Source organism: Octodon degus, unplaced genomic scaffold, assembly GCF_000260255.1.
Source record: "Octodon degus isolate 3935 unplaced genomic scaffold, OctDeg1.0 scaffold00106, whole genome shotgun sequence".
NCBI classification, from domain to species: Eukaryota; Metazoa; Chordata; class Mammalia; order Rodentia; family Octodontidae; genus Octodon; species Octodon degus.
The window spans coordinates 1,764,439-1,779,941 of NW_004524682.1; the positions used below are offsets into that span (position 1 = coordinate 1,764,439).

Here is a 15,503-nt window from a genome sequence, read left to right on the forward strand (position 1 = left end):
GGGGGGCGGCCCAGGGGGCTGGCAGAGGGTCCGGCCCACTCTGCGCCTGGGCTGGGACTGGTCCCGCCTGCGCAGGGTAGCAGGAAGCTCTCCGCACACTCACCGGACCTGGGCTAGGACTGGGTCTGGGGGCTCCCGGAACTCCTGGAGGTCTTATTTCTAAATATAAACATATTAGTCTTAGGACTTCAAAGTATTAACTTTTGGAAGAAATATTTTAGGCTATAGCTTAAAATGCTTATACTTCTTGCGTGCTCAATGCATTTATTACAAGCCAATTGTCTCCAAAGTCTTATTCCAACATTAACTCCAAGTCTAAAATCTCACCTAAATATCATCTGAATAGGAGACTCACTGTAAGGCAAAATTGCTCTTTATCTGTGTTTAGTTGGAGGACAAGACATGCTATGTAACTCCAAAACACAGTGTTTTGGGGCAAGGAAGATGACTCAGTGGAATAAGCCCTTCCCTGGTAAGTGCAAGGGCCTGAGTTCAATCCGTGGTTCTGAAAAAAGAAAGAAAGAAAGAAAGAAAGAAAGAAAGAAAGAAAGAAAGAAAGAAAGAAAGAAAAGAAAAAAGTGTTTGAACAACCAGAGGATGTAACTGCTATTGAAAAATGGAAAGAGGAAAAAGATGAAAGTGACAAGTCCTCAGAAGGATTAAATCTAAAGGGAAAGATTCCATAAGATTTTTTTTTTTTTAATTTTCATTCATTAGTCTTATTAGTGGTAATGTTGGTATTATGCTTTTTAATTTTTTTCCATAATTTTAAGATCTTAAAGCTAGAGAATAATCCCCTCAGGCTCTATGTGCTTGCCTCACTCTGCAGCACTAACCCCTGGAACTCTGCACTGCACTCCTTTGCTCTAACCAAGGGGCCCTTGGGAAAGTCTTCATCACATGGCTGTTTTGGCAACCAAAGTTTCCTCTGTAGTGGAGGAGGAAGCAGCCTTGTCCCTCAGCATGTGATGGGAATGGCGTCCATGATGATCTCTGAATCATTTTGGGTTCACTTCACTTTTTTCAAACAATGGTTTGTGTCCACAGCCATTCTCCTGTCCCATTTTCTCTCTTAGCTGATTGTTTCTTCTAGACCATCTCATCCTGGTTTTTGCTGATCAGTCACTGCACAAAGCAAGGTCAGTATGTATACTGTGCATTTGTGCACACCTATTTGGAAAATCTTACACTCCCTCATTCAACTCACGGCTTGATTTTGTCATAATAAATGACCAATGATTTCTGGGGGGCTTACAGAAGTGCGTGTTTCACAGTAGTTGATTGGTTTCTTTAAAGGAAGTTCTTTCAAGACAACCATTTTCATCCTGAAGGCAATAAATATATTTTATTATACACACCACCCAGGCATTTGCTAATGCTGCAGATGATTACAAGAATCTCCTTATAGGAAAATATTGAATCAGTCTTCTCCCTAACATGTTACTTAAGTGGTTTGACTTTTGCAGGTAAAAAAACAGGAGGCCATATCCTGTATTTGAACTTTACCAATAAATTTGTTTTCAATAAGGTAATACTTACTGGAACTTGGTCCTAAACCTTTTTTTTTTCTTCAGTACCAGGGATCAAACTCAGGACTTTGTGCTTGCCAGGCATGCACTTACAACACTGAGTTATCTCCCTGGCTTCTAAGCTTTAAAAAAGAATTGATAATTTTAAAAAATTATTTGAAAAATATTGCTTCGACTTTAACATAGTTTTTCACATTTGTGCTATTTTCCTTTACTGGTTTGAGCAGTAGCTATACAATTGTCCTATCATAGAAAACTTAACCTGGACCTAAAAAGAGGTAAAATGATGTCTTATACTGCTTTATTCTTCATAAATCAACTTAAAGCCCTATATTATCAGTTTAACAACAAGTGCCAAAAAGTGGCTAAACACTTTTTTTACTCTCTCTGTTCTGTTTCTACTCCTTTAATTATCTTGATTTGCTGTATGTTTAGTCTCTGGATTCCCAAAAGGGATACTTAATGAAATACAGAATGGATGTTTTTACAGGTCAAGTCACAATGCCACTCAACTTAGTTTATTAAACTCAGTCAGTGAGTACCAGTATATTCAAATCACCTCGACACCTATTTAGGCAGCTCTTCATTTCAGTGCTGTGTCAGAAACTGGCAGTTTTAAGAGGACTAAGAAACATAGCATTTTAGTGCTTTACATTTTTTTAAAAATTGACAATCTGTTTAGAAATGATTTGTCAAACCTCAAATTGTTGGGGAAATAAACACGGCTTTGATGGGTAAAACATTATTTCTTATAGCACCAAATTTAAGCATGAGAACATGAAATTCCCTATGATAATCTAAAACTAGAAAAAAAAAAGGTCACACAAAATGTTGAGCAGGTATAGTTTATGCTTCAAGAGCTAACCTAGCAAACTCCTATTCAAGTCTACGCTGAGTATGTCCAATGAATCTGACACCTAGTTTGAGTTGTCAGTAAGCATCTTAACATTTGCTGTGTGTGTTTTACAAAATGAAAGTAAAATATGTAACTATATGTAATATATGTAACTATAAAGTTACTTTACAAGAGATTTACAAGGAATGATGATTAATTATATTTTACCATTTCATAATTAGCCATACTTGTTCTTATACTTCATATTTCGTGGCTCTAAGATTTGTTATTATTGGTTTTTAATAACAGATAATCAACAATTCAGTAGGGTCCTAGAGGAAGGCAGGAGTAGGGGGACGGAAGGATTGGAAGGCCAAATTTTGCTTTCAATTACATTTTCCCTACTAAATTTAATTGTATGTGATTATCTTTGTTTTTATTCATCTGTTCTTCCAAGTACATGCCTTAGCGCTTTTGTGGTTAGTTCTTAGAAAGATTATTGTTGCTAGAGTTATCATCATTGGTTGGTGCTCTTAATATTCTTCAATGAAGTTCTTATTTGAGTTCTAGGATCTTGATTGATTCTATCGCATTCCACTCTACATGTGAAGAAAGCCACTCTGACCAGTTTAGGTTGACGCTCATCATATTTGGTTAATGTCACTTTTGGTACATTAGTATTCATCTGGTACTTCCTGCCATTGTTTATTTGAAACTTCATTCTTTCTAAATAGAAGTATTTAATACTACACTCTAGTTAGGATACCTGTTTAGTTTGCCCTTCTAAGGTTTACATGTAAAAGTCTTTATGTACCATATCTTACTTCAGCTTATATAACATTATCACTCACTGTATCTGGGAGTTTATGGTAATCCTCTGCTTTCTTTTTTGTGCTTCTGTAAGCTCTAGTTTCTGAGTATTCTCATGTTTATCATTGTAAATAAGCTGTATTCCAAATTCCACTAGAATATAATTTTGTATCATCTTGTTGAGATATACCACCTCGCCCTAATTTTGTCTTATTTACCATTATTTTTAGCAAAGTTTCACCTGATATAGAACCTAACCTACTATGAATCAACTAGTAAACTTAAAATTAAATATTTATTCTCTTATGGGAATTGGAAGCTCGGGACAGGGAGAAATAATGAATGCATCTTTATGGTTTAGCTTTAGTCTAATGATTTCAAAAGCTGACAGCATACAAAAGAACTGTGGAAGGGCTAATGAACATGACACAATCTTACCTGTTGCCAAAGCATAAGCACTAATCTTCATAAAGTTCATGTCACACAATTTAATGAATTAATTTCTCACTGCACATTTTATTCATCACCTCTACAGAAAATGTGGGATTTGCATGTCTCCTTCTGGTTAGTTAACATTGTCTCTAAAAATAAATCACAGTAATATATTGGCATGCACTGCCTGTGTGACTCCTAAAGCAGAACAAGGGGCAGAAAAGGGATGATAATTCCTTGGGTACTTTTCACAATACTAGTCTGATAAGATGCCCCAGGACACATGGCTTTACACCATGGCAGATTTAAACAGATTTGTAAAGGGGTCAAGAACTGAAGAAATCGGGCAGGTCAGAGAGTTCAGAGGATTAAAGAGACTGCTTAGGCAGATGCAGGGACGGGGGTAAGCCCCGCCCTCAGGTGCACTGAGATGGCAATTGAGACTGGGTGCAGCAATACCCACCTGTAATCCCAGGACTTGGGAGGCTGAAAACAGGAGGATCACTATGACTGTGATCTGTGTAGTGAGACCCTATAGACCCTGTACTAAAAAAAATATAATAATAATAATTAAAAAAACCTGAAGAAATCTCTTTATCTAGTCAACTGTAGAATTCTGCTCCCTTATCTTCTTTATTTTCAAAATGTTAGTTAAAATTCCATAGACTATTTTAAGAAATACAAGAACATGCATCATATTACCTTATTTATTTTTAAATGTTAGTTAATATTCCATAGACTATTTTGAGAAACACAAGACCATGGATCATAGAATGGAAGTGGGAAATATTAATGAAGCCAATAGAGAATTTATTGATTCACAACATATTTGAAAGCTTTATTTATTGGTTCTTTTCCCTTAGCATAAGAACATTAATCAAAAAGGTACTTTCCTAGAAAACAGGGAAAGATTTAACAGAGGGTATTAATCTATTTGTGAAGGCAAATATTACTTCTTTTTAAAGCACTCAGTATATTTAATTCTCAGCACGTCTCAGTGGTTGCTTGCAAAAGGATAAATAATAAAGAACCAGAGTTTCCAAAAGGAAATTATTGAAAATATTGCCTAGAAAAATATATAATTTGTCAAAAATGTTATGTATGGCCTAGAGGCTATGTTTGTCAAACCACTTCTTTAGGCAAAGGGTATTCTGGTATGTGTTCTAAGGGTGTCTCGAGTGGACAGTAACCTTAGTTCAAGGCCACAGTATTTGCAACATAAATGTAGCTTTCTTTTAGATACCTGATTTTTATATAACATATTTTTGAAATATATATATATGTATACATATATGTATATATTTGAATTAATAAGCATAAAATCAAATATCTTGATGTCTAGGTAAATATCACATATACTGGCCAAAGGAAAACATAAACACAGAACCTCAGAATCATCCTGTATCTGTCTCTGGGATGCTAGCTGGACAGGTTTGTGGCATTCCTATCCACCAGATTCCTTCTTTGTTTTACAGAGATGAAGGAAAAAGGCAATCTGGAGATTATGCTTCAGCATTGAGATAAAAAAAGAGTTTGAGAGTTTGTTGACTCCCCCCCACCTAGATTCTCAATATGTATTTCTCTTTAAATTAAAAAATATCGATTTTCTATTATTATATACTTGGATTGCATATTTCTGTTGCAAAGTGTTTTTAAAATTTATTTTATTGATTGATTGATTGATTGATTGATATTTAGGACAGAGTGTACAGGGTGTACAGAGTTTCACTGCATACATGGGACTCTCAGGGACTCTCCTGTTTACAGCCTCCCAAGAGCTGAGATTACAGTCTCGCACCACTATACCCAGTCTCCAGTGCCCTCCCAGCAAGCCCCAGGGGCGGGACCAGCAAGGCAGGCCAGGGGATCAAACGCACGGCCCCTGCGTCTGCCTAGGCAGGCACTTTATCTGCAAGCTATTTGGCAGGCCTCTTTCTTACAAAGTTTAGAATGAACTCTACTTCTCTCCTCTGTACAAGAGATTAATTTAGAAGTTGAAGCTATTTAGTATTTTTATAAATATTTTCTGCAATGTTTATTTGCAATTTTCTAACCAATATATAATATTCAAGGGTACATATCATATTAACTAATCTTTCTTATAATTCTTTTACCATGTGCAGATGTTTAGATATACAAGATAATTTCATAAAACAATGGTTGGTTGTAATTGTTCTACCATTGATCACAATGGCTTTCCCCCATTTCCCACAGAAGTCAAGTATTCAGAGGTGCCTTGGGTCAGGTACTGGATTGGAAGAGTGCTACACTTATCCCTGGACTAATCCCTGGATGAACGTGCTGCTAAATGTAGGGTATTGTGGGAGGTGGGTCACCTGGAAGGGCTTACCCTTGTCTCCAGCTGTACTCTCCTCTACTTCCTGGGTGCATGAGGTGAGCAATTTTTGTCCAACAGGCCTTATCATTGTCATTTTTACATCAGAGCCAGCAGACTATAGACTAAGCTGAGAGGCAAAATCAATCTTTCTTCTTTAAATTTCAGGGGTTAGATATTTTATTCTAGCAATGGGAAAGTGGAAATATAGTATATGATGTATTTTTGTCTTTCATTTACATGCTATAAATCCCCATTTCTCCATATTAATGCCGCTTAATTGTTCATTAACAGTATCTTATATTTAAGTAATGTGGAATTCTAAAATATATTTTTTAATTTACCATGTGTTTGGAAATTTAGCTTTGAATTGAATGATGTAGGGTTGAAATTTTCTTTTTTGTAATTATATTTAATTAATTAATTTATTATTGAGACAGGGTCTCAGCATAACTTAGGCTGGACCTGAACTCACTATGTAGACCAGGCTGGCTACAAATTCACGGTGATCCTCCTGCCTCAGCCTCCCAAGTGCTAGGATTACAGGAATGCATCATGACACCTAGTGTGATTATTAATCTTAGAACATGAAAATTTTAATTGTTTTGGAGAGAATCCAATTCTATGGTTATAGTTCACAATGAAAAATAATGAAATATTTATGAAATATCACTAAATTTAATGTTTTCTTTTGCTATCCAGTCTAGAAAGTAATTTTTCAGCATCAAAACTTTTAAATGAAATTTGTAATTATTCCAAAGAAATTAGGAATTATGGATTTGCTCCCAATTCTCATAGTTACTTACACTTTTCAAGTAATTAAAATAATTCTGTAGATAAAATATCTCTGTGATATGTACGTGCCGATCATTCTAGTGTAAGAAATTAATAGATCAGGAATGTAATGCTCATAGAGTAGAGTATCATTTTAAATATCTATTGCACTCATTTTTGGTGTTTTTTAATTACTGATGTAAATCAATATATCATACTTATAACTTATCAACTCATGTCTCAGAGAATGAGATTAGCCTTTGGTTATAAAATATTGATGTGGAATTCTGAAAATGACACAATGGTCTATTTCTGGCTTTTCTCAAGCAAGCTTGCTTTATATAAATGGCTTTTTTACAAATTTGAAATGTGAATATATTTTATTTTTCCCAGTGAGTACACAATACACAATTCTTTGACAATACTACGGACCAATTTTTATGCCCATGTCTTTGCCAATCTAACAACATCAAATGAAACACAGTAAGACTTTAGACACTTTTGGTGACTTAAGCAAACTACAGTTTAAAAAAAGAATCTACCTATAAAACGAAGTATAACAAAATCTGCCACCGCCACAAACCCCTTATCTTGCAATACTTTTAAAGTTACGATAAATGCTTTTGATGTCATGAAATTAAAGAAAACCAGTAGGCCACTTAAAAGTGAATGGCATTTCATTTGACGCACACAGTATAAAACAGCAAAATGAATATAACTTCACCTCTAAGATAATGTGGAAAACATGTTGGCTGACAACAAGGCTTGTCATGTGGTTCTATAAACACAAGGTACAGAAGTAGATGAGGAAACTAACATTAGTGACTCTTGTGGTTTTGCATATTTTTAATACTGACACACAATCACTTTCCAGTGGAGGTAACCCACAGTTTAGAGCTCATTGGCATTGTTATTATTTTATTGTCAAGGGACAGTTACACAAACATATTGAAGTGAAATTGGGAGGTGTTTCATCAAAGAACATACAAATTTTGAACTAAATTCCACTGAAAATATATTTAAATACCCATAGCTTTCAACTATGACATAGAACAGTATGAATTTTGTTTTGTTACTCAAAGTAAGTAAACCTGCAACGGCTCTATTTCCTTTTGGTTGTGTGATACCTTACACATTGGTCTTGACTTTCCTAGATTCTTAAACTGGACTCAGATTCTGTGAAGGAAGCAATTGCTTTCACGCCCCTGCATGATCCAGTTTTAAAATGGCATGGCAAAGGTTTGCAGGGGGGCAAGTTGACTCTACCACATACACTAGCAAACCTGAGTTTGGGCACTGAGAAATAGTCCCTGCCTGTTCTGATTGCATGTGTCTGGCCTGACTGCATAGACTTATTGCTGAAGAGTGCAAGATAAGATAACTTTCTCTTCCCCCATCTCCCTGTGATTCTGTATGTTGGCCTCTATGTTGTTTAGACTTACAAAGAGTGAACTCAGTAAATTTCAAATCACATTCATTTAATCAGCCACACAAAGGAAAACCACGGTGGCTGTTACACAGATTTCTATCCTATTGATATTCTGACTTCACTGATGGTAGCTTTTTATGTGTAACAAGTTGATAAAAGCTTTTATTTTTGATATGGTTCCTAAGTTCATATAGCTATACCATATAATCTTCCATACGAAGATACTGTGTATGTGGGATGCCATACTTGACAGATTAATTTATTTAAAATAAGATTAACAGGTAATATGGATTATTCTAAAAGAATAGTCCAAGTAACCACAAGGTCTGTATTAACATATTTTAAAGATTTTTGTGTACTGAAAATAATCAGAAAAAGCTATGATGTCATGCCCTGCATAACATCTGGACAAATCATCTGAAAATCCAAAATACAACTTTGAAGTCTTATTAATCATCTACCAGTGCCGGTTACTAAAGGTAAAGGCAAAGTGTAATATGCATAATATACTGAAGTTTTAAACTAAATTCCATTACTAAGTGTAATAAAAGAAGAAAAAAAATGAATAAGACAATTCAGAATTATGCTTTTAAATGCAGGAAGGTGAAGCAAAGAACTACACAGACAATGAAATACACCTAAGAGTTGTGAATCATCATGTATCATTGTTGCAAAATCTTTTCACCTTTCCAAGTCTCTGTCCCACAGAGAAATCAAACTGCATTAAAACTCAGGCACTGAGTAGAAAGTCAGTGGAGGGCTTACTAAGTATGTCTGAAACTTCTTCTTCAGTGAAGAAATGAACAGTGTGGCACCAAGAATGTGGCGGGATCTTCAAGAACTCCGACATCTATGTCGCCTGTGCTGATGCTGATGTTGATACAGTCTCAGAGAATAAAAGTGCTGGAGCATTTAATGGCATCACCCCCTAGCTACATTACGCCAAAAACACAGTGAGTTGAAATGCCATCGGGGGGGGCTTTTTAGAATTTATTCTGGTCATCACACTCAGCAATTTTCAACCTACTAACTACTGAACATTAAGAAAAAGCCTTAGAAAATGTAGGCAGAATTTGTGTTTAAAATAGTGTAGGTGGCCCATGAGAAAATGTGGGAATGACAAGAATCTTCTACCTTCCTGGTTGAATATACATGTACAGTAACTTCACAGATTCCAAAGCCACATGTTTTGAGTGTACAAAACTCATGTTCAGAAACTCCTTATTCTCAAAGTTATGAAGACAAATGAGGCAGGACACTGTTATTAATGTCCACTTACAAGGTTTGGTTTTATTTAAAAAGTGTAAGAAACATGCATTTTTCTCCTTTTCAGTTTTCTTTTCAATTTACTCATTCAAAGTGGGTCAAACAGATTTTAATTGGTAGCCAATTTCTGAGAATGTACCAAAAAGTATTTATTCCAACAAATCTACTTATTGTGACCTGAACATACTCAGAGCACTGCTTTATGAGCACTTACAATTTCGCTATACATCTGGTGGCAAATTGACTTCATTTCTTAATCAAATGAAACACAAAATTGTACGTAGACTGATTAGTTTGATAAAAGTCTTGAATTTAAGTGATGCAGCTCTAACCTCTATTGTGTACTGTACATGTATTAGAAAGATGAAACAGGATATTGCAATAGAGTTCATATCTGGGAGCAGCCTGACTAGGTCCTAATAATAAATAGCTTCTTTAACTATTTTCGAGGTACTCTAGAGTTCATTTTGTTTGTCTCCTTGGGGAGCTTCATGTTATATTCTGACTTAATGAGTTGGAAAGATTAATTATGATAATTCACAAAATGCTATTTAAAAACTGTAGTATAAATACAGCTCTTGTGAAACACCTTAATTTTCTTTTGCTTCTTGTAACTCTCAGGTGGGTCAATTAGAACCACAGGTAAAATTGATTCTAAACAAAACATTGTGTTTTTTAAAGCAAGATCAGTTCATCTTTGCTACTTGCATATTTTAGTGCCTATTCAGCCTAAAGATTTCAACTTCCTTCCACTGACCCCTTCTGTTGTCAACAATAAAAGCTTTATAAATCGACTCACTTCCTGATTCAAAGAAGACTTTGCCAGTACCATCATTGTTCCATTGCATCTTGCTATTTCTACACCCCAACTGAAAGCCATCTAACGTGATGGGTCACACCAGTATCATCCAACTAGCTTACAGTACAGAAACTCCCTTCACATTCAACCTTTCTTCATGTCTTGAGGAGTAGAGATTTGTGCTTATCACCAAATAAAATCGCAGTGCAAAATTTAAACATAAAAGTTACACAATCAAAAGTTAATATATGGCAACACAGCCTATTAATTCACATATAATACAACAGACCATTAAGAACAGACAAGAAGATGAACAGAGCTAAAAAGAGGGAGCTTGCATAGCAATGCACAAAAGAAATTATATACAGAGGAAAATCCTTTTCTTCCTGGAGGGTGAGCTTTTGAGTTTTGCTTTCTTTCTTTTGTTTATATACTCCTGACAAGAAAGAGTTAAGGTGGGTGGTATACTTAAGAGAAGAACACAAGGAAGATATCTGCGGGATATGTGTGGCTGTGTGTCTTTACATTGCATTTACAGTTCTTTTAATAGTACATAAATAAAAGAAATTGTTCATTGCACTGTTAGTGTCATGACTTCCATGAGTTCAGACCTGGTGGTCCTCAGAGCAGCTTGGGAGGTCTCCTCTCAGTTACTCTGGAAAGAGAGAAGAAATCAGCAGTCAGAGGTGATGCTTCCACTTAAGGATTCTTCTTTCCTGAACAGTACAGCTGACATCAGGGCAACCAGCTAATTGCTGGAGATCAAATCATCCGATTCGATGAGTTTGTGAATTTAAGTAATTTTACTGGCAGGTTGGAAACATGGAAAGGAAGACAAACACTGTAGAATTTAAACTTTTAAAATGCAAAAACCAGTGTGTTTTAATGATCCTTGTCAGTCTATCATTATTTCAGACAAAAGTTAAAGAAAAATCTGACTAGCTATAAATTAAAAATGACAAATAATTTATAATAAACACATTCATAATAGCTTGAAATAACTCAGATGAATAAAACATTAGTTTGAAACTGTTTTGCCTTGTTATCTCATGAGTTTTCCTAAACACTATGCAATGTGAGCACAATAGTAACCTTATTTTTCTACACAAAACAGATACCAGGAAAATAGCTTATTTTCTCATGTGACATATTCAGTTAAGTAGCTGAGGGTACTGCAACTCATCAGTGTTCTCTCAGCAGAGATTTTAAGCTGAATTTAAAGAAGCAGATGAAGGGCCAGCCAAATAGCTCAGCGGATTAAAATGTCTGCAGCAGGTGCAGGGGCCAGGGGCTCTATCCCTTGGCCTGCCATGCTGGCCCCACTACTGAGGTGCCCTGAGATGGCAATTGAGACTGGGTGTGGTGGTGTGTGCCTGTAATCCCAGCTCTTGGGAAGCTGTAAACAGGTGGATCATTACAAGTCGGATCTAGAAGTGAGACCCTGAACAACCTGCAGACAACTTCCCTAAAATTCAAAAAAATAAAAAATAAATAAAAAAAATAAAAAAACCAAAAACGAAGAAGCAGATGAAAATACTAAGGGTATATAATCCTGACATAGGTTAGAGAAATAGCAAATTTCCTGATGACATTAACAGAAAGATCCCACTTTTCTTTGACACACTGGTATTTCTATTATGTCTAGTATCTAGTACTTACATTTCAAAATTGATTACAGTAACTATTAGTGTCTACTCTTTATTTTAAAAGATATATTTGGGCTGGAGAAATAGCTGAGCAGACTAAGTGCCTGCTTAGGCAAGCTCAGGGACCGGCACTGGATACCAGGCACCACGTGCCACGCTGACCGCAGCCTGGGTGCTCTGAGCCTGCTGACACAGGTCGTGGCGATGCACGCCGATAACCCCAGCACTGGGGGGGCGAACATCGGAGGATCACTATAAGTCAGAGCTGTGTCCAAGCTGTGTAGTGAGACCCTGTACTAAATACATAAAAAGATATATTTATTGATAAGACATATTCTTATAGTCCAAATATCATAGATTAACTACAAAAATCAACTTTTCGAGGTTGCTGTTCTAAATTTTAAAAAAATACATGAAGAGGAACTAAAGCAGGATTCATTCTTGAAGAAGTTCTTTGAAACTACTGAGACTTTCTCTAATTAAAAGGGTAAAAGGATTACGGATTATGTATAAGTTGTAATAACTAAGGACAACTCTACATTAAAACAATTTTTACATAACCTAATTCAATATGAAATATTTGTAATTGCTTTTAGTTTTTATAATTGATGTTATTCTCATTGCAGAACAAGGTTTTTATTATTCTGAATGTGTTTAATGTGGTGATACTCTTAGTCCAGTATGTTCATTGAATCATTGTTACCCGTAAGCGACCCCAAACACTTACATAATTCACCTGTAAACTGTCCTTGACTATTGGAGCCCATATACCCTATGTCAAGAAGGTCGCTGGCATTGCGCTGGTGGCTTCCTCTCAACACCTCGGCTTTCCTGGGTCCAGTGGACCCTTTTGAGGAAGATGTTCCTGATGAGCTGTGGCCACCAGGGGATGGGAAGCTGGGCTTGCTGTAGGGTACCAGGGCCTCCTCTGAAAGAGAGAAAACACAAAAGGCTAACTTGAACTACAACATGTGGCCAAAAGAGAAATATTATGCTCAGAATGGACCATTTTATTATTTCATTCTTCAGCAAAATTAAAATTATGAGGTTTAATCAGGCCCGGATATTAAAGGAATTTTCACACACAAGCAACATTTCCTACAATAGGAACTGAAGCAGGATTAAATTAAAAGAGATCTTGGGATAAGTATGTGATGTTGTTATATATCATTTTCAGAATTTAAATTCATTACAAAAGAGAGCTGTATACAATGAACCATAGTTTGCTTAACAAAAAGCATATCTGGGGAATGTTTTTAGTGAAGCTCCAATTTAATTTTCCCATTAAGATTGTAAAAGCATGATTTTTATTTTAATTTATATTACAGCAACATTTTCTCAATCAATTTAAAGAACTCTGTATTAGATAATTAAATAAACTTCTTGAATTTCTTTTTTCTTGTGATATAAATATATTGGAAACATTGTGTATTCATAAAAAAAAGAGAAACCCATTTATTTTAACACATGTTACAATTCTTTGAAAATATTGTCTTTCTACAAATGACTCATGACTTATATTACTAAATAATTACCTAATACTTTGAAACTTTCTCTTTTTGTTTCTTCTTATATTCTCCTACTTTCATTCCCACCTACTTTCTCTTTCAATGTTTCTTTGTTTCTAGGTACAGTAGCCATTATTGTATTATTCGATATATAACAAATGATGACTGAATTTACACGGATTTAATACAAGAATGATCTACTTTTTTCTCTCATAGTTATAATGATGTAACCTTCCTAAATGTTTTACTAGATCTAGATATTAACACTGTTATATTCTGACCCTGTAAAATTAAATTTTCCAAGCATTTGAGGACAAGTTGCGGCAAAACATAATTATGGAAAATGTGTAGTGAGAGGATATATCTAGAAAAGACTGAGTCTAAATGAATAAAAGAATGGACACAGAAAGATTTCCAAGAACTCTGTGTATGTATACAGGTGTTAGTACCCAATGAACCCAATTGTGAGATGCTCCCGAAAACATATTTCTATGACAGGCTCAATAATGCACCCCACTAATATCCAAGCAGAAGTTATAACACGTTTCTTGCATCATCTCCTGGAAGCTTGATTTATCAACAAGAACATAATCTGAGAGTTAACAATGAATTGCATTTCATCATTTGGAGAAGTTATAAATCCAGTTTATGCTTTTCCAACATGAAGACTTTCATTGGACATTTACTTGTGATTCTATAATTTTAATCAGGTGCCCTATTTGACTGAAGCGAGTTATGCTTTCAAATTATTTCTTACTTCAGTCAAAATGAGCATAACTGCTGAAAGAAGTAATTGGACTGACACAAAGGATGAATCTTAGTCTTAAAAGTACTCAATATAAAGATTACAAAAGAAAAAAATCAAATTGTTTCCTATTGCTGTTTTGTTTGGTTGGTTTTGGTACTGGGAATCAGACTCATGACCCTGCGCTTGCCAGGCAAGTGCCATGCTGCTGAGCTCTTCCCCCAGTATTACTGATAAAGACTGGGGGTCTCTTGGACTCAAATAGCCTATAGATATATTAACGAGGAGTAATCCCCATGACAATCATTCTTATGGCATAGGCCAATGAGCTCTGCTGAAGAATTCTGACTCCAAAAGCCCTTACACAAATTCCATTTCTAATATACTTAGTAGGAAAAAAAATGGTAACAGTCCACACTTTCTTGGGACTGTGCAGAACACACCTGATCCAACACCTTGTTTGTGTGGAACTTTCCGTGTATCTTCTTGGCGTTCTGTGGAGTTTATCCATTCCTGGGTTTGTCGCTGCCACTCTAGAGAGGTTTTAGCTGGACACTCCAGTGAGCTCTTTGTGTCTTCTAAGTTGGATGCGTGTTGTCTCTCTAGAGAGCTTCCTTTTCTCTCTGTTGAGTTTTCCACGTTACCAGAATGCTGGCTCGGGCCTATTTGCTGCCTTAAACCCTGACCTGGCGGGGGATCTGGTGGTGGTGGAAGATCTAAAAATTTTGAATAATGTTTAGAATGGACTAAAATGTAACGAAAAATACAAGTTTTAGTTCAAGTTGAAAAAAAAAATACCCTTGCCCTCATACAAGTATCACCCATTCAAAGAAAATCTGGGAAAAATAAAAGTGAATTATTGATATCCAAAGAGCACATTACTGACCTCGATGCCATTGTCCCCCACAGTATTATTGAAATAAAATTGACTGGTGTTATGCAATTGATAAACACAGAAAATGTTTTGAAGTACACACTGAGGCTGACATGCAAGGTTAAAGGACAGTCATGGTTCATTCATTTCATTGCTGACCTCCTTCAAAGTAAAAATGCTATCACAAAAAAATATCACTTGGAATTCTACCAGCTGTGTTAATAAAAGTCACTGAGAACAAATCTGTCCTGCCAATCTCCATAGGAAATTTCACCCTTGGGAAATTAAGAAATACATGCTGTATCATACAAAACATATGACTGCCTGTATGTACGTAGGTGGCATAGTTAGCAATAGTCAAAGGGTTAAGCTAACATTTATTAAATATAATTAACATTCGGTGTGACAACCAATTCTGGCTATTCGTTTCATGAGTTAGCTAATGGGTTACAACTAATATATTATAATCTTCTAATGTATTAATTTTAATAAGTAATAACCAATGTTCACAGTACAGACTG

The 15,503-nt window shown here is 35.6% G+C and overlaps 1 protein-coding gene across 1 annotated transcript in view; it reads right to left on the minus strand.

The window, feature by feature from the left end:
- Positions 1-7,082: 7,082 nt before the first annotated feature.
- Robo2 (roundabout guidance receptor 2) overlaps positions 7,083-15,503 on the minus strand; it is a 644,932-nt gene continuing 636,511 nt past the window's right edge. The window contains exons 27-29 of the mRNA XM_023724123.1: positions 14,552-14,824; positions 12,583-12,783; positions 7,083-10,864 (exon numbers count right to left, since the gene is read on the minus strand). Coding sequence (XP_023579891.1) covers positions 10,863-10,864; positions 12,583-12,783; positions 14,552-14,824 — 476 coding nt within the window. The 3' untranslated portion in view covers positions 7,083-10,862. The remainder of the gene's footprint in view (positions 10,865-12,582; positions 12,784-14,551; positions 14,825-15,503) is intronic.